Genomic DNA, 19,598 nt, shown 5'->3' on the forward strand with positions numbered 1-19,598 from the left:
GCCAAAGGTGTCTCTCTCCATCACTTTCCAATTGTTGGCCACATGGTTTTCAGGCCAGAAACAGGCAGTAGGTAATCAAAAGTTTTCTCCTCACTTACTGAGCTTATAGGTTCCTATAATCCAACCTGGCCCTCACGCACTCTCACAGCCAACCACCACCCAACCCCCGAGCCCCCCAATCCCCCACACCGCCAAAATCTCTGAAGTAGGCTCCATCCTAACATTCTGGTCTTCTCCTCCAATCAGAGCCATCCTTCTTATCTCCACGGGTAATAAACAGCCCTGTATTCAAAGTGGCCCTCTAATACTATCGAGCCGATTCATTGAGGTGCAGTCTGAGAACAATATTCCTCATCAATCTATTACACTAGTTTCCTTCTTTAATTAAAGTAATTGTGTCCAGAAATGTACAGGAGGCTAATAGTTTATCCAGAAGTAGCTTGGACTAAGAAGAAGATGAGTGAATGGCCTTGGTGCAGGGTTGAAGTGCAGGCTCACCTGATGATTGATTGTTTTTGAGGGTCATATAAGGCCATGAAGAGTTCAGAATCCTCTCCTATCCGACACACAAAGTTTCGTACAAACACGTAGAGGCTGTGCGTTGGGGATGATGCCATACGGGCAAAGGTGCAGCTGTCAGTTTGAGTCTGAGACTGTGGGAAACAAGGAGAGTAAATGTGTTTAATTCCCCAGGCAAGATATGATTTGGGCTGAGGTTGCTCTTTCTCCCCTCACAACGTAGCTTGCCTCCCGTTTTCTCTTTCAACACATTGCTCATCCTCCATTATCCCCTTCCTTGTTGTCATCCTTTTTATTACCCTCTAAAGTGGCACATGCTCCATTTCACTGTCCCTTGAAGCTCTCCATTTCCCCTGCCCTCATGGGGTGGCCATTCTGCCATTTTCCTCCCTCCCTCCTACTCCCCCACTCCTGTAAATTTTCCACAGCAAATGTCAAGCTTGAAGTATGTAAGGGTCTAGATATCAGAACATGGTGTCCTAGAAGCAATTACAGGTGATTTAATTTATTTTTGGCAGATCATGAAGTAAATGGTGACTTTGAGAAGCTGAGAAGATGTGAACGATTGGTTGATCACCAGCTGTTCACTGGGGTTTTCTGCTTTGCTCGACTGAAGTTACTATTGATTCTTGCTATGGCACAGTTTCATACCCGAGTGCCATTTATCACACGTGGTCTTTGGCAGTGAGTTATTCAACCCCAAATGGCATAAGAACAGAGTCCCATCCTGATCCCAATTGGTGTCCTTGTCTGAACTTGTACCTTTCTCAATTCTACACAGAGAATGCTGAGAAAGGAATGGATGAGATTGAGAGATAGAATAGTATATGGTAGTTTATGAGCAGTTACATGGATCTGAATGCTATCTTCCATTCTTGCCTAAGACTACATTTGGAATGTATGGGATATAACGTAATAAAATGGAAGCATTTCCACATTGGGCAAATGATAGAAAGCAAGGAAATGTATTTTCTTCATGTCTAATTTCTTCAATTTTATCTTTTGAATATTTGACAGTGGAGGGTGGAAGGGAATCTCACTCTGAATTTCTGGTGCCTTGAGTGTTTCTCAAATTTATCTGAGTCAAAGAAACCTACCTCTCATGGATTGAGGGGAAAAACACATAGGAGCTACATTCACCACTTTTTTTCACCCACCAACCAAACTAATCTTGAACATTGACACGGTTTTGGGCTTAAATAATAAGGTTAGAAGTGACCACAGCCTCACCACTGTTAAGTTTCTCCTGTCTTCTGTTCTAGATCTCTAAAACACACAAAAAAAATCCCTGTTTCATCAGAGAGAAGGGTAATGTTCCATGTGTGAAATTGGAAACCCTTGCGCAGGGGAGATGGATTTTAGTGAATTTGTGTATTCACTTTTATTCCAGCTGGGGGTCTGGCAGGACCCCGAGGCAAAGTGCAAAGGTCAGCATATGAACCATGTGCTGCTCAGATCTCTACTGCAAAAGGTTTCATATCTGACATTTACACATTGCTTCGCTTTTCTGTCAGAATTGGAGTCAGCATGAGGAGCCAAAATGCCCTGCAGAAGATTACACAGGTTGCTCTTTTCAACTTCGTCCCCCATCCCTGCACTCCCTGCCCCCAACGTCCCGAAAAGAATGCTTCTTTGCCTCTTTGATAGCCATGGTGTAAGCTTCTCAGCAACTCATTTGTTTTCTTTCTTATACTCATGGGGGACAGCTTTGTTCAGTCAGTAGCACTCTTTACTCTGAGGCAGAAGGTTGTAGGTTCAATTCCTATTTTGGGATTTGGACATGTAATCTGGGCTAATACTTAAACACAGCACTGACGGCTGCCCTTCAAAACAATTCACAGTACTCTCCCGAGAGCTGTGGTAAGGCACAATATAAATGCAAGTGTTCTCTTTAGGTAGGTCAAGGAAAATAACTGCTTCCTTAGGTTGACTACTGTTTTTTAAAAATAATTTTATAGTTCCTCAAACTTAAAACTGAAGTATAGCTACTAAAATATCAAACACATCAACATATTTAAAATATAATTTTAAACAGATAAATTTTGAACTTTACATCAGTTCAATACGTTTTCCTTATCCTGTCATTTAACTTACTTCATCTATTTCTATCTAAACAAGCCTAATCTAAATAACATAGAAAGCAGAAATAAAGGCCTGCATTTATATAGTGCCTCTCACAGCTTCAGGATGTCCCAATGTATATTAAGTACTTTTTAAATTGTAGGCACTGTTGTGGTGGTCTTGAGACAGAGTTAGTAGTACCCCTGCCCCTGAGCCAGCAGCTCTGGGGCCAAGTCCCGCTCGAGGACTTGATGGCCAAGGAAGGCCTGTTCGTAACCTGGCCAAACAGATTGAGTACCAACTTGTAAATCCTTCCAATATGCCTATAGCAGATGGTAAAAGTTGGAGAGTTTCCTAGTCAGCCAGAACCTGCAGTAAGCAATGGCAAACCACTGCAGTACCTTGCCAAGCATAACTATGGATCAACACAGGGAAGTCCATGGTCGCCAATACCCTCTTAGGGCATGGTATCTGAAAAGAGAGGTTTATTGGTGTAAAGTAAGAAACTAAGCAGACAATTTTCATGTAGCAAGGGCTCACAGTTGAGATAATATTTTGGTGATGTTGATTGAGGGAAAAGTATTGGCAGGAGACTGGGGAAAATTCCCCTGCTCTTCTTCAAAGTAGTGCCATGAGAGCTTTTGTGTGCACTTACAGGGCCATAGTATAACATTTTATTGAAAAGGCCACATTTCTGACAGAGCAGCCCTCCTTCAGTACTGTGCTGAAGTGTCAACTTAGGTTTTGTGCTCATGGGCAGAATTTTCCCCTTGTCAGGGGGGAAGTTCAAGAGCGGGTGCGTGGAGCGTTCCTCCGATATGTGCCCCCCATTGAGGGCGTGCCACCATTTTATGTGGGTGGACCAATTAAGGCCCGCCCAGCATGACGTCTGCCAGGAAGCACTGTGCGCTCCCTGTGCGGGCAGGTGGGGAAATCCCTCAGCCAGGAGAGCGCGCTTTTTCTCACATGCACACGAAAGAGCACATTCACTTCCCTGAGGCTAAGTGCTGCCTCAGGGAGATTGGCTCCACATTAAAAAATGTTAAAAATAGAAAAACAAATTCCCTGACGTGTCCCCTCATGTGACACTGTCACATGAATTGGGACATATCCATCACTTTCAGTGTCACTTTTATTAAAAATGTATAAACATACATGAAACCTCATCCCACCTATGGATGAGGCTTTATGCTTTTTGCAATGCCCGTCAGGGCTCCCGGCCTGCCCACTAATCTTAAAGTTGGATGGGCAGATCTGCTAATTGCATTAATTACTTTGTCAATGGCCTCAATAGGCAATAGGTCGGCAGGCACACAGCTGATTCTGCTGAGCCCCCACCTACCTGGAAACTGAAATGGGGCGGGGTGACATCAGGAGTTCCACCCGACGTCATCCCACATCATTTTACCCATCGGTGAGCGGGCCCCGCCTCCCGCCTGCCAACCGGGAAATCCTGACCCATGTCTCTAGCGTGTGGAAACATTCATATTTAGAGGCAAGAGAGCTACCAACTGAGCCAAAGCAGAGACTTGAAACCCAACCTGTGTACTTTTGTCCCTTCCAAAATCCAAATGTTTATTTCTTCATACAGGGGTCATGTTTGAAGGCATTTTATCAGTCACAATGGAATTCGTGAGGAGCGTGGGTGTGCAGGCAAGACGGTTAGAAGGCCTGCCTCGGTTCTCCATCACAGTAACCCAATCCCCAACATTATTCAAAGGGCCTAAATCTCGCCCCTCATCCCTTTCAACTCCACCCAACAACCATGCCACCCCATACCATCCAATGTCACCTCAGATCACCCATGCTACATCCATGCTCCCTCACTTAAAAAAAACTACTTGAGTGCAAAAAAGTTGTGATCCTCTAAGTATCTAGTGTGTTTGTAAACAAACAAGAAAACACATAAAAGGCATATTCTGTTATTACAACCTCTTAAAGTTTCTATTGTTCTTGGATCAATGGACCACCTGCTGAGCTGAAGCCATCATCAGCTTTTGAAAACCAGCAAGCGTTCAAAATAGGTACAGCTGTCATAAAAAAACTTCCAGTTACATTGCCTAAAATTGACTGTCCCAATTGTGTTTCAAAGCAGAGTGCATGTCAATCAATAAAGGAAAGCAAGCGCAGGTATATTTTCAACTTTCAAAAGCAAGTATTTTTAAACAGTCAGAGCTTTCAGTTGATTTAAATCACAGCATAAAACATTACAGTAGAGGGTGACAGGGCATTTTTTTTTTACATTTTTAATGCATCATTGCACTTTCTCCCATGAATAAATGTAATGTAATGCATGGCAACACTAACACAATAGTGGTCAATTTAAGGACCAACTTACCTTTGCAGGCGAGATCCCTCTGATGAATCACTGAATTAAAAACACATTGAAGTTAAAATACAGCATCTAGTAGTGGCATTTGAAGGTTAAAACGATTTACACTTGCCTATCGGAATGTTTCCAATTCCTCAGCAGGCTCTCCAATGGCTTCAGTTTTTAGGGCTTTGAAAATCCACACCAGCACATGAAATTTGTGTGCACTAGGAAATACATTTTTTCTGTGGGACCCCAACATTGGAAGAGGTACATATGTATCATTCGTGTGCATTTTGTACCTAAGGACTTTCCAACTCATGAAAAAGTCACACGACAATGGTGTAGGGTCAGAAAGGCGGAGGAAAATTGTTTTTTTAGCAAAACAAAACTAATTTCAGATTTCACAACCCATTCGCACCTCGATTGGGAGATGAGGAACTACAGAATCAAAGTCCTAACATGTACAATTTGCAATTGTAGACGTCTGACATGTGCAAGAATGTCAGAATAGAAAATCTCTCTTTGCAGTCTCTTAATAAATTTGTTCAGCCTCCTCTATCAGTGATTTTTGTAGGCCGAGGCACAAATAGATGGTGTCTTCATTTGGAACATAGCAATCACTAGCAATTTTCCTCTGTGCTCTTCTTCCAGTGGCTAGTTTAAAGAAAACAAATCTCCTTCTCAGACTTCAGGGGGCCATTTGAATTTTTGTCTTCATCTGATGCCAAGGACATTGTCTGTCACAACTGTCGGTTGTTAGGACCACCCATGTATCTTTGAACCAGCACAAAAAGCATTTCTTTCTGAATAGAACATCTGAGGCAGCAGCTCCACAGCCAATGTTAGCAAAAATACAATGACCAAGCCAAGGCTAACACTTTAGGAAGCTCGAAGTGTGATAGTGAAAGTACAACAGCAGCAAGAAATCAGTGTCCCGACAGGAAGTTTGCACTAAAGACTGTGCAAGACTTTTATATTAAAAATATTTAAAAAACAAACAATACAATTGCCTAATTATTCTCATGTTGCTTGCTCTTTGGATCAATTTACTTCCAGACACTGACAGACTTGATGCAACAGCTGTATTGCAAGGTTCACTGAAAGCTTTGTCATTTAGTCATTATCCTGCTTTGCTCAGAGCTGCCACTCCCTCAAATCTTTAACACCAGTTTCAAATAGAAAAACTTGCCATGACGTGCAAATGAAGCAAACCTAGCAATTTTTGTGATGTGCCTTAATTGTTGCCTAACAAGTAAATGAAAAGTCTTTAACACTACAAGTTTACTGTGTTAACTTGAATTTGAGGTAATCACTCTCGTGTTTTGGGAACAGGAAAGGAAGTGTGTCACTGTACCAAATCATGGTGCAAAGGAGCACTATTACCACATACAAGTGGCCTAATACACAAAGTAAATTAGGATCCCTTTTGTTGTTGCTTGGTCCCTCTCTTATTGCTTTCCCATCCTCCAACGCACCATCACGTGATCATCCTCGATTAAGAAGATAGAAATTATGGTACAGAAATGGGCCATTTATCCCAACAACTTCCATTTTGGCTTTGACTCTCCACATAGAATCATACAATCATGGAATGGTTACAGAACAGAAGAACACCATTCGGCCTGTTGTGTCTGAGCTGGCTCTCTGCAAGAGCAACTCAACTAGTCCCACTCCCCGTAGCCCTGCAAATGTTTTCTCTTCAGAAAATTACCCAATTCTCTTTTAAAAGCTACAATTGAATGTACCTCCCCCACACTCTTAGGCAGTGCATTCCTGATCCTAACCACACACTGCATTAAAAAAAAAAGATTTTTCACAAGTAACTTCATGTTTCTTTTACCAATCACCTTAACTGGTGTCCTCTGGTTCTCAATCCTTCCACCAATGGCAACAGTTTATTCCTGTCTACTCTGTACAGATTCCTCATGATTTTGAACACCTCTATCAAATCTCCTCCCAACCTTCTCTTCTCCAAGGAGAACAGCCCCAGCTTCTTCATTCTAACCATGTTGAAATTCCTCATCCCGGAAGCACTCTTGTGAATTTTTTTTGCACTCACTCTAATGCCTTCACATCCTTCCTAAAGTGTGGTGCCCAGGAGTGGATACGATAAAATTCTCCAGTCCTCTGGCACTAACTCTGTATCTAAGCAGAATTGGAAATTTATGATCAATGCCTCCCCAGCTTCCACCCTTATTTGCCTTAGGATACATCTCATCCGATCCTGGTGTTTATCAACTTTAAGTGCTTCCAGTCTTTCTAATACCTCCTCTTTATCAATGTTTAACCCATAAGTATCTCAACTACCTCATCTTTCACTATGACTTGGACAGCATCTACTCCCTTGTTGAAGACAGACGCAAAGCAGTCATTTAGTGCCTCAGCATCTGCCCCCTGCCTCCATGTCTAAGTCTCCTTTTAGGCCCAACTGCTCATTTGACACCTCTTTTGTCAGTAGAAAAATTTGGATTCCCTTTTATGTTAGCTACCAGGTTCTTCTCATACTCTTTCTTTGCTTCTCTGATTTTTTTTCACTTCCCCTCTGAACTTTCTATATTCACCCTGGTTCTTAATTGTATAATCCACCTCACATGTATCATATGTAACCGAAATGATTCATTTTACTTTCTATCTCTTTAGTCATCCAGGGAGCTCTGGATTTGTGCAACCTACCTTTTCCCCTCATGGATATGTACCTTGACTGTACCCAAAAAATTTCCTCTTTAAAAGCAGCCCATTGTTCTGTTACAGTTTTGCTTGCTAATCTTGGATTCCAATTTATCTGGGCTAGATCTTTTCTCACCCCGTTGAAGTTGACCCTCCTCTAATTAGTTATTCTCAGTCGGGATTGCGCACTTTCCTTTTCCATAATCTAAACATTATGATACTGCTGAAAAAAGAGACATGTCAAAGCTTTTCGTCTTGCACACTTCAGGACATTTCGCACAGGACAAGATATATTGGTATTCATGTGATTGTCCTGATGCATGCAAGACGAAAAGCTCCGACACGTCTCTTTTTGCAGCAATACTCAAGTGCTGTGCTACCAAACAACTATTTCATTATGATATTATGATCACTGTCCACTCAATGTTCCCCTACTGAGAGGTGATCCACTTGACCCACCTCATTCCCCAGAACCAGATCCAGCAATGCCTCCTTCCTCATAAGCCAGGGACAAACTGATATAGAAAGTTCTCCTGAACACAGCTTGGAAATTTTTGCCCCTTCATGCTATAACTATCCCAAAATTGTCCTAACTCCTGGTCCTATATTTCTTCCTTGGACAATTCGACGAGTGATTGTTCGACAAGACCATTTTTATGGTTAAGTGACCGCCCGCCCCCGCCCCCCCCCCCCACCCCGCCAAGATCACCTGGTGATAGGCAAGTTATTATATTCTAAATATATGCTAACTTCTTAGTAAATAGAGAAAAATATACCATTTCTTCCTTTATCCACTCAGAGATTTGTTTCGAGGCCTCCTCATGAGCATGGAATAAGCTAATGACACTGGTTTCATCTGGGTCCATAATGTTGCCATTCTCATCCCTGACAACAAGGTCAAGTTCAAGAATCCTGCAGAGAAGGTAAATGGCTGTTAGAATCTCAGTAAGAACATAGAAAATGGATTTTCTTTCATTCCTTCTTTATTTTTCCTTTTAATTCTCTGCTTCATATTTGGCACCTCTTCTAGGTGCTACATGTAGTGATAACCACTTTGGCACTTCACCCAAGTGGTTGTTCACCATGGGTGAGCAAGACATTGAGGGAGCATCATTTTCATCCACATTGTTTGGGTGGTAGCCTGGCAGAATGGATCACACCCGATTCCTATTTCCATTGACCAAAGCAAATGCAAATTAGAAGATATCTACAACAGGCCTTAGATCCCACTCCACCAGTTTACCATTCAAGTGTTTGGTGAAGATTACCCCCTGTCATTGCCAAGCTATTCCTCTTGAGAGGGAATGATTGGGCTGAAGGGGTAATGGACTTGCTCAGCATCTGCTAATGTCCAGGAGGGTCGGGGACAGGGGTGGGTGCTCAATATGAATAAGAAAGAGAGAAGCTGGGTAATTTTTGTTTAATTTGCTTATCAAAGATTTGTGTATGTGCATTTCACAGAGCAGCTATCCACAGGAATCGACAGCTGCCTCCACTCATGTGAAACTTTGTGAGAGGTGTCTGAAACCCAATGTGCACAGATTAGACCTGGTCAGAGCAGGCCTGAACTTCATGGATTCATTTGTATAGCCAGGATACCCTTTAGGGGAGGCAAGCTATACCTTTGGATATGGGCCAGGTCACCCTTGGAAGCGGCCAGGTGCCCTTTAGGATTGTAAAAAGTCTGAATGTATGTAAAGAGTGCATAAACTCATCAGAACTGTCAAAAATAACATGATGTGTCAAAGGGAGCTATCAAGGCATTTAAAACTCCTGCGCTTTAGCTCTTTGAAAAGACTTCCTGCTGTTAAAAAAAAATGCTTGCCATTTCACTCTGTCTATTCACATAATCCTTAGGGCTACCATTACTGGATTAGTATTGCATGACCCCTCTTTCTTATTCATATCAAGTGCCCAATTTTATAACTGTCCATTATCATAGTAGGGTGTCTGCCAGTTCACAGCTTGATTGACAGCCCCAAGTGGTTATGGACTCTTTGAAGTGGGACTATAAATTCCAATGCTTGTTTTCATAAGGAATTATGCAATTCAGTGAAATGTTTGTTGTTATAAGGGATAATGTAGTTGAAGGATGGAAATGTAGTAAATGGGTTTTTTATGAACGAGAATGTTTTATTTTTTTCAAGTCTGCATTGGCACATGGAACTTTATTTTATTAATCTTAGCATGGGTCCTGAGGTCTGCTCATGATAAATACTAGGTGAGATGGTATGACAGGTGTAAGGGCAAAGGGTATATTTTGGGGGGAATGCTTTGGCACTAATTTGGCATAGGAGCTATAAAAAGCCACAGGGGGTGGATGGGGGCATAGGTTGGCACTGAGAGTATGAGGGTAATGGAGTTGGGTGGAGGGGCATTGGTTGGCATGGAGGGTATGAGAGGCTATTTAGAATGGTTGGGGATCATGGGTGCCATGGATAGGGCATGGGGAGTATGTGAGGGGATGAGGAAACATGAGGGGTGATGGCTGGAGGGTTTTTTAAATGTTTTCCTAGAAAACTTCAATGCGGTGCCAGTGCACTGAGGCAAGCTTCCGCACAGCCTGCATTCGCACCCAGCATCTCCATACTCATTCCAGGATCTCCCTGCCGGACTCCCATGGAACCACACCACCCTGGAACGAAAGTCCAACTTTACCGGCTGCTTTGTCCTGGGTCAGGTTTGCGGAACTGGAAAATGTTCCAACTCCGTGCTCCTGACCCAGGAGTGAAAACCCAGGCCATGGTCTTTGCATTGCATCATGTGAGCCTGTCATTGAAATACAAAAGCTGCTGCTTAAAATAATCAACAACAAATTTTACCAGTTAGTTGGCAAAATGGTTGCTGTAAAAGAAATGTACCAGAGCCCAGCTTCATTATACGGAAGGTGTAATACATTAGGCTGGAAAAATCAGGTAAATCAGCAAGTGGTCAGTAGGCTTCTTGCTACCTACCTGTTCCCATAATCTATTCTGGAGGTGACTTTCTGCTTTAGTTCCTTTAGTTCATCCTTGGGCAGCGTTCCTGAAAGCAGCTGGGATCGCCATTCCATCAAGTCGAACATCATGGAGCGAACCTGAAGGTATTTTTCCTTCTTGCTCGTCTGGATTAGGGAAAAGTAATGGGTAAATTCAGCATCATTCAAACATAAAGCCATGCAATGCATCATTCTCATCCAATAATGCTCCAAACTCAAAACAGCATCCAAGTTGCCGAATATAGGTAGTTTTCTGCAATTGGCCCATGTCCACTAGGAACTGGTGGCTGAGATTGGTAGCAACTGTGGTGAGTATGCTAATGTGATTGTTCGGTTACCAGACCAGTGATCCATTGGCATAACAATTCAACAACTGTTGTGTCCATCTCCAGCAGAATATAAATTCAAATCTCACTAAGGCAGTATGAAAATGTAAATGCTGTCTTCAGGAGTAAAAAAGCTGGTATTAGAAAATATGACCAAGAGATTGTCAGAGTTTTGTTAAAAACCCAGCGGGTTCAATAATCTCTATTAAGAAAAGAAAGTCTATTCTTAACTGGTCAGGTCTGGATGTGACTCCAGTCACACAGCAACTACCCTCAGAAGCAGCTAAACAAGCCACTCCGTTGCAAATCAACCTTCTCAAGGGCAACTAGGAATGGGCAATAACTGAGGGCCTTATCAGTGATGCCCACATCCTATGAATGATTTTTTTTAAATCTGCTCAATTCCAGTCACTTTATATTTTATGTGACCCATAAAATATATTAAGTGGCCTGTCACTGGGTGAATGGAACAGTCTGTAACTAGAGTTGTACATAGTGGTCACATGGTGTTGCTGCTGACCTCTTTATCTGCAAATTTGGAACTGTAAATCAGTGAACTTATTAAAAGAAAGATTGCATAAAATTCAAGCTACCTGGAGGAGGGTCATTGGAAATGAGGCTGGGTACTTTCAACTCAATTTCTAGCATGCCTGGGGCACAATACAATCCTGTCACCAAATAGCACCACTTTCCCTCTTTAGAAAAAAAAAATGAGAGAAGAATCCTTTCTCATTGTCATTAATGACCTGTTAATAAAATCATGGGAACAGACCATTTTGAAATGTAAGAACGCAATGAATTAGCCACTACAAACTAATAGCTTATAACAATGCATATTTGACTTCTCAAGCACCTTTAATTGCAGCCACTTGTTTTATAAAAATATTCCAGAATTTCCTAGTCTAGAGCACTATCTGTGGTTCATAGGAACAAGAGTTGGCCCTTTATTCCCTCAAGCCTGCCCCATCATTTAATGAGATCATAGCTGGTCTGCAGACTACCTCCATATACCCATCTTTGCCTCATATCTCTTCATTTTGATTAACAAAAACCTATTAATCTCAGATTTCAAATTACCAATTGCTGAAAAAAACAGACATGAATAAGCTTTTTGTCTTGCACTCCAATATAAGGGGGAAAACAACAACTTATACTGTATGTGAAGAGAGTGCTGATTGGCAAGCGGTGCTGCCACTGAGAATGCACCAGTGATGGTGACTGACAGTTGACTGCCAAGTATTGTTTGAACTGCTTGGTGCATTCTCCATGGCAACACCATTTACCGAACAATCAGCACTCTCTTCACATACAGTATAAATTGTTTTCTCCCTTATATTGGTATTCTTGCAAGGTGTCCTGATAAGTGCAAGACAAAAAGCTTAGACACCTCTTTCTTTTCAGCAATACTCAAGTTTTGTATTACCAAACAACTATTTAAATTACCAATTAACCAAACATCAATTAATTTCTACTTGCAAAAGTAGGTTCCAAACTTATACCATCCTCCTTCCAAGAGTGAGGATTTACTCAAGTTGCACAACCTACGACACATATCTGCCATGTTATCAAGGGGAGGTCTTTAAATATTTACAATTCATATGAACATATGAATTAGGAGCAAGAGTAGGCCACGTGACCCCTCGAACATGCTCCACCATTCAATAAGATCATGGCTGATCTAATGGTAAGCTTAATTCTACATTCCCACCTACCTCGATAACCTTTCACCCCCTTCCTCTTCAAAATCTATCTATCTCTGCCTTAAAGATATTCAAAGACTCTGCTGCCAATGCCTTTGAGGAGGAGAGTTCCAACGACTCAAGCTCCTTTAGGAGAATAATTTTTTCCTCATCTTTGTCTTAAATGGACAACCCCTTATTTTTAGACAGTGAGCCTGAACTCTAGATTCTCTCACAAGAGGAAACATTGTTTCCACATCGACCCTCTTATATGTTTTAATCAAGTCACCTCTTACTCTTCTAAACTCCATTTGATACAAGCCTAGCCTGTCTAACCTTTCCTCATAGGACAACCTGCCCATTCCAGGTATTAGTCTGGTAAACCTCTGAACTGCTTCCAATGCATTTCCATCCTTCCTTCAATTAGGAGACCAATACTGTACTCAGTACTTCAGACGTGGTTTGACTAGTGCCCGCACAACTGAAGCATAACCTCCCTACTTCTGTGTTCAACTCCCCTCACAATAAACAATAACATTCTACTAGTTTCCTAATTACTTGCTGTACTTGCATACTAACCTTTCGTGATTCATGCACTAGAACACCCAGATCCCTCTGCAGCTCAGAGCTCTGCAATCTCTCACCATTTAGATAATATGCTTCTTTTTTAATCTTCCTGCCAAAATGGACAATTTCATATTTTCCTATACTATATTCCATTTTCCAGATCTTTGCCCACTCACTTAACCTATCTATATCTTTTTTGTAGCTTATGTCTTCTTCACAACTAACTTTCCTACCTATCTTTGTGTCATCAGCAAATTTGGCAACCATACATTTGGTCCCTTCAACCAAGTCATTAATATAAATTGTAAAAAGCTGATGCTCCAGCATCTGTGCACACAACTCGTTACATCTTGCCAACCTGAAAATAACCCATTTGTGCCTAGCTCTGAAGAAGAGTCATACAGACTCAAAACATTAACTCTGTCTTTCTCTTCACAGATGCTGTCAGACCTGCTGAGTTTTTCCACCATTTTTGTTTTTGTTTCAGATTTCCAGCATCCACAGTATGTAGCCTTTATCCATTTGTGCCCACTCTCTGTTTCCTGTTAGCTAGTCAATCTTCTATTCATGCCAGTATGTCAATATTCCACATGGAATCAGCAGAATAAAGCAATCGTAGGTTGGGGGTGGGTGGTGGGGGGGAGACAGGTTCTGTGTAAAAATCTTGATATTTCTTATTTGCAGGGTTCTGGACTTGAGCAATTGTCAAACAGTGTCATGGCAACACAAAGTGAGAAATATTTCACTTTCAATCTCCAAGGAAGCCAAAGCTGAAACAGAAAACATTGGGCAGAATTTTTAGCTCGGAGGGCAGGCGGGCCCATGCCTGACCCACTCGAGCGTAAAATGATGCACGTTGATGACGGGCGAGCATCTCGATGTCAACACACATGCTCGCAATATTTCGGTCGGCGGGCGCATGCCGGAGGCAGCAGCCCACCAACAATTAGATGGTCTGTTAAGGCCATTAACAAGGTTATTAACTTAAATTTTTCGCTGCCCATCCAACCTTACGGTTGGGGGGCAGGCGAAGAAGCCAAGCGGCCTTTGCACCTTTTAGGAAACCTTATCCAGAGGCTGGATGAGGTTTCCTAAAGCTAATAAAAATAAACTAAAAATTATAAGATTGAATTAATAACATGTCCCTGCTCATGTTATAGAGTCACATGAGGGGACATGTTTTATTACATTTTCCAATTCTTTATTTCTTTTTGAAAATTCTTCATCTCTCTGAGGTAGCTCTGTGCCTCAGGGAGATTCTGAAGCGTGCATGCATGAAGTTCATGCTCGCCACGCTCGCCCTCCTCCGCCCCCGCCCGCACAGGCAGTGCTGAGCACTGCCGCTCACGTTTCACACTGGGCCCACCAGTGAGAGATCGCTTTCCGGTCTCAATCACGGGCAGCAGTGGGCTTCCCGGTCACCCCTGCCCGCCCCACCAAGCCTGCCCGACAAGGACTAAATTCTATGCATTAACTTGTTCCTTCTCATCCTTTTAGCTTGGCTTAAATTGTCTTTAATTACATCTGTGCCTTTTGTGCAGAGTGGGCACCTCACCATTATCAATTATTGATACCTATTTGAGCTGCTCTCTCTGACACCTCAGGCCCACACCACTGGAGTTTTGTGAGTGTATACTACAGGCTTGGAGATTGAGTTGAAGCCATCCCCATCCAGCGTTCTCCTTACCGCACAGTCCTGCTAGCCACCATTTTAACTATGCATGGCCAGCCATTGGCTGAGGGGCTAGATGAAAGCAGGTGTAAATCAGGTCCCGTTAGCTCAATGGCACCCCGATTAGATTTCAATCTTTGCCAAATGAGGAAAGCAGTTATGGCATTCCCACCAGTGAACAAAGGTCAGCAAGGACCCTCATATTAAGTGCAACACTTTCTGTTGCAGGAGCCAGGGGAGCACTCCTCCCAGCCCCGGGGGGTGGGGAGGGGGGCACTCCTCCCTGCCCCGGGGGGGGAGGGGGGCACTCCTCCCTGCCCCAGGGGGACACTCCTCCCGGACCCAGTGGGGCACACCTCCGGGCCACAGCATTCACTGCTCTAGACTTTCCCCTAATTTCTAAGGGGATACCATCCCTCCCTTGAGGACCTCCCAACCCCCACAAAACCCTTTGCTTTCCCAGGGCTTCTGGCCATCTCAGCCCTTTCTCCCAGCAGCCAGCTCCACCCATATCGGGCACCAGCTTATTGGCAGGAGGCAAATAAGGGCCAGAATTAAAGTACTCTGTCTTCAAACATAGATTTGAGAGTGTGTTTTGTACTCACTGGGTTGAGTTTTATGGGGCTTGCAGGAGCAGGAGAGTAGACGTAATGGGAGGAGGGGGAGGCAAAAAACCAGGAAGGACGGCCGGGAACGGAGACAGGAAAAGGGAGGTGGCCTATCCACCTGGAGGTCTATTGTGCCACTTAAATGGTCACTTAAGGGTCTCTTCCCTCATTTTACAGTGGAGGGAACTCTGCTGCATGGGGAGACTGCCTGATGGACCCTGCTGACCTCACTAAGGGTTCAAGAGGCCTTCCTAATTGGGCACTCTTTGGCCCATTGAGGGAACCCCTGGTGGGCCAATAAAATCCAGTCCAGTCTGCCCAAACTCTGCTGGGGGTGAAAGTTATCAGCATTTGTCAGTCATCCTTGAAAATTAAATTAATTTGGGCTGTTAAACATACTGGGGTTAAACAGAACTCTGAATGGTCCTTGATTGGACTTACTAGAGCCAACCTCTCACCCAGTCAACCCCTACCAACAATTCTCTTTGCTAGTTCTAACAATCTTAATTAGTCAGGAAAATCATCTATGCTGCCGAACCAGTGAACTCAGGCCAAGAGCTCACATTCTATGGTCTAAGGTGCAATTGCACCTACTAATAGGCAGGTATGGGCCAACCTCAGAGAATAGGGTTTGACCACACAGTCTCAGAACACTACAAATAAGAATTGGTTTTGACAGCATCACCTCTAACCAGAAGCCAGCGTGGTTAGTGTCTGCTGATTAAAGACCAAACAATGGACTGATCAAGGAATGCAAAGGACAATCTCTGCAAAGCAACCCTTCATGTAAGAGCTCTTTAGCACAGCAGATTACTGAGGGGTTACTGCATTTCAATTCCCCTAGCAAAGCAAATGTGATGAGCAAGCAAAGCCAACCCGTTAGTGATGATTAAAGTGGAATAACCTTCACAGATGAGAGAACTCAAGACGTAATGAAGAATAAAACACAAAAATAAAATCATTCAACAGATTGTGTGCGGGGTAGTTTGGAATAGAATTTCATCTGTCTTCACATTGTCAGCAACAGCTTTCATCCCTCCTTCTTGAAGGAGCTGATTCATGACACCACATAGTGACCATCCATAGCTCTCCTGTATACAGAATTACTTCAACGTACAACACAAGAACAGGCCATTCAACCCATCTGGTCTGCCGGTGTTTATGCCCCATATGAACCCCCTCTGACCCCTTGTCCTCTAATCCCATCCCTATGTCCTTCAGTTCCTTTTTCACTTGTGTTTATCCAGCTTCCCCTTAAATACATCCACATGATTTGCCTCAACTACTCCTTGTGGTAGTGAGTTCCACATTCTAACTACTCAATAGGTAATTTGTGCAAGATGTATAAATAATAGTCACACCTGGCCATAATCAGAACCCTAGCCAGGGCTGATTCAGTCCTTCCTCAATATCCATACACATAGACTGTCTCACGTGGGTCATTAGATTGTGTCCGGAGCAGAAATCTGGGATTTTCATGGAGATAGCACAGAAGATCATTCAGCCCATCATGTCCGTGTTGGCTCTCTGATGGAGCAATACACCTGGTGCCATTCCTCTGCCTTCTCCCTGTAGCCCTGCACATTCTTCCTTTGCAGGTCAAAATCCAATTTCCTCTGAATACCTCAATTAGACCTGCCTCCACCACACTCTCAGACAGTGTGTTCCTAACTCACTGTATGAAAAGGTTTTTCCTCATTTGCCATTGCTTCTTCTGCCAGTTACATTAAATCAGTGTCCCCTGGTTCTTGATTCTTCCACCAATGGAACAGTTTTTCCCTTTCTACTCTGACTAGACCCCTCACGATTTTGAATGACTCTAACAGATTTCCTCTTAGCCTTCTCCTCTCCTCTTAGGCCCAGGCCAAGGCCTACTGCATCTGCTCCGACTGGATGGCACTCTCCTCACACACCTCAGGTATCAAACTTGCATGGCTCAGTACTATAGTGGGTGATGCTCCTAAATTAAAGGTTGACATCTCAAACAAACAGCATCTGCTACGGAGGGAGCAACTAATACAGTGATGCAGACACTGAGTTGTGAGTGCATTTGTTGCCGTCTGACTAAAACTCCTTGGCAAGGCTAGAGTGGTGAGGAAGACAGACAAGAACTGGCACAATGATACCAGTGGACTGCAGCAGGATACAGGCAGGCTAGCAGAATGGGTAGACAAGTGGCAGATGGATTTTAAAATCAGAGATATGCACGGTGATGCATTTTGGCAAAAGGAATAGGGAAGGGCAATGTGGACTTAACGGCAATGATCCTAAAGAGTGTTCAAGGGCTGGGGAACCTGGGGGATCATAGGTATTGATCTCTGAAGATGGCAGGACACACCAAAAGAGTTGTTAGAAAAGCATATGAGATCTTGGCACTCATAAATAAATGCATTGAGCATAAAAGCAGGAAAGATATGCTGAACCTTTACAAAGCTTTGGTTAGGTCCCAACTAGAGTACTACATCTAGTTCTAATCACCAGACTTCAAGAAAGATGTGAGGGTCCTTGAGACGGTGTAAGGGGGATTTACCAGAACAGTTCCAGGGGTGGGGGATTTTAGCTACAGGGTTAGGTTGGAGAAGCTGGAGATTGGATAGAGGTGGACAAGATTATGACAGGTTTAGATAAAGTTAACAAAGAAAAGCTGCTCCAATGTTGCTAGGGGTAGGGGACCCAGATTTAAGGTTTTGGGCAAGAGATGCAGAGAGAATTTGAGAGAGAACTTTTTTTTTATTCATTACAGGATACAGGCTAGGCCAGCATTTAATGCCCATCACTAATTGCCCTTGAGAAGCTGGTGGTGAGCTGCTGTCTTGCACTGCCACAGTCCATGTGGTGTAGGCACACCCACAGTGCCGTTAGGGATGGAGTTCCAGGCTTTTGACCCAGCGACGGTGAAGGAACGGCTGATATATTTCCAAGTCAGGATGGTGAATGACTTGGAGGGGGACTTGCAGGTGGCGATGTTCCCATGTATCTGCTGCCCTTGTCCTTCTAAATGATAGTGGTTGTGGGTTTGGAAGGTGATGTCTAAGGAGAAGGAGTCTAAGGAGCCTTGGTAGGTTTCTGCAGTGCATCTTGTAGATGGTACACTCTGCTGCCACTGTTCATCAGTGGTGGAGGGAATGAATGTTTATGGATGTGGTGCCAATCAAGCAGGCTGCTTTGTCCTGGATGGTGTCAAGCTTCTTGAGTGTTGTTGGAATTGCACTCATCCAGGCAAGTGGGGAGTATTCCATCACACTCCTGACTTGTGCCTTGTGGATGGTGGACAGGCTTTGGGGACTCAGGAGGTGAGTTACTCGTCACAGGATATGGTAATGACTTGGAACAAGAGTGGTGGAAATAGAGGCATTGATTATAAAAGGTATTTGGAGGGTACTTGAGGGAAATAAACTTGCAGGACAATGGGGTTAGAGCGGGATAATGGGACTGATTGGATTGCTCTACAGAGAGCCAGCTTGACTTGCTGCACTGAACGGTCTCCTTCAGCGCCATAATGATTCTATGGACAGGATTTTATGACCCCGCCATGGCATGTCTCCCCACGGCAGATGTGGTGAGTCTTTAAGTCTCCATTCAGTTCGGCAGCGCCGTAATATCCTGCCAGGTGGGAGGGGCCAGAAAATCCTGGCCTATGACTAACTAATTCCAAACAGTGCAACAACCCCTGAGGATTCCCTGCTTCTAAAATATCAGTTTTAAAGTCATGAAGTTTGTGGAAAAGAAGCTGCTTGTTAATTACAATATTTTTGGCTTAATATTGAAGTTAACAATGATATTTTTTTATCCATTCGTGCCCAGTTATGCTTGATATTTCTGTTAGTTCACTCTGTCCACACTGAATGTTGTTCCATAGATGGGGAGGTTTGCAAGAAGGACCTAACATTTTCTTTAGTTTTCCCTATTGCATTGCCAGGAAATCATAAACATTAGGTGGTGGCGTGTTCACTCGGAGTCCGAGTTGGAAAGTGATGGCAGAGGCTCCAACATTCTTTCCACCACATGGCTGAACAGGAATCTCTCCCATAGCAGGAATCTCTCAATCTGTTTGGCCGCATTATGGATACACCTTCCTTGGCCATCAGGTCCTGGGTGGGGACTTGAACCCAGAGCTTCTGGCCCAGAGGCAGTGACACTACCCACTGCGCCATAAGACCTCGATGAACATTGTAGGGAGGAGCATTTTACCAGCCCCTTCAAAGTGG

General features: G+C 43.4%; 1 protein-coding gene across 3 annotated transcripts in view; it reads right to left on the reverse strand.

The window, feature by feature from the left end:
- The window catches only part of LOC121280741 (dedicator of cytokinesis protein 2-like), a 627,095-nt gene that overhangs the window by 536,280 nt on the left and 71,217 nt on the right, over positions 1–19,598 (reverse strand). For 2 of the 3 annotated variants that reach the window (XM_041192879.1, XM_041192878.1), the window contains exons 6-8: positions 10,516–10,664; positions 8,338–8,473; positions 499–653 (exon numbers count right to left, since the gene is read on the reverse strand). In XM_041192879.1, the coding sequence (XP_041048813.1) occupies positions 499–653; positions 8,338–8,473; positions 10,516–10,664 (440 nt within the window). Of the gene's footprint in view, positions 1–498; positions 654–4,918; positions 4,944–8,337; positions 8,474–10,515; positions 10,665–19,598 lie in introns of those variants that run through there. The other variant, XM_041192880.1, reaches the window with a different exon arrangement.

This window comes from Carcharodon carcharias, chromosome 8, assembly GCF_017639515.1.
Source record: "Carcharodon carcharias isolate sCarCar2 chromosome 8, sCarCar2.pri, whole genome shotgun sequence".
NCBI classification, from domain to species: domain Eukaryota; kingdom Metazoa; phylum Chordata; class Chondrichthyes; order Lamniformes; family Lamnidae; genus Carcharodon; species Carcharodon carcharias.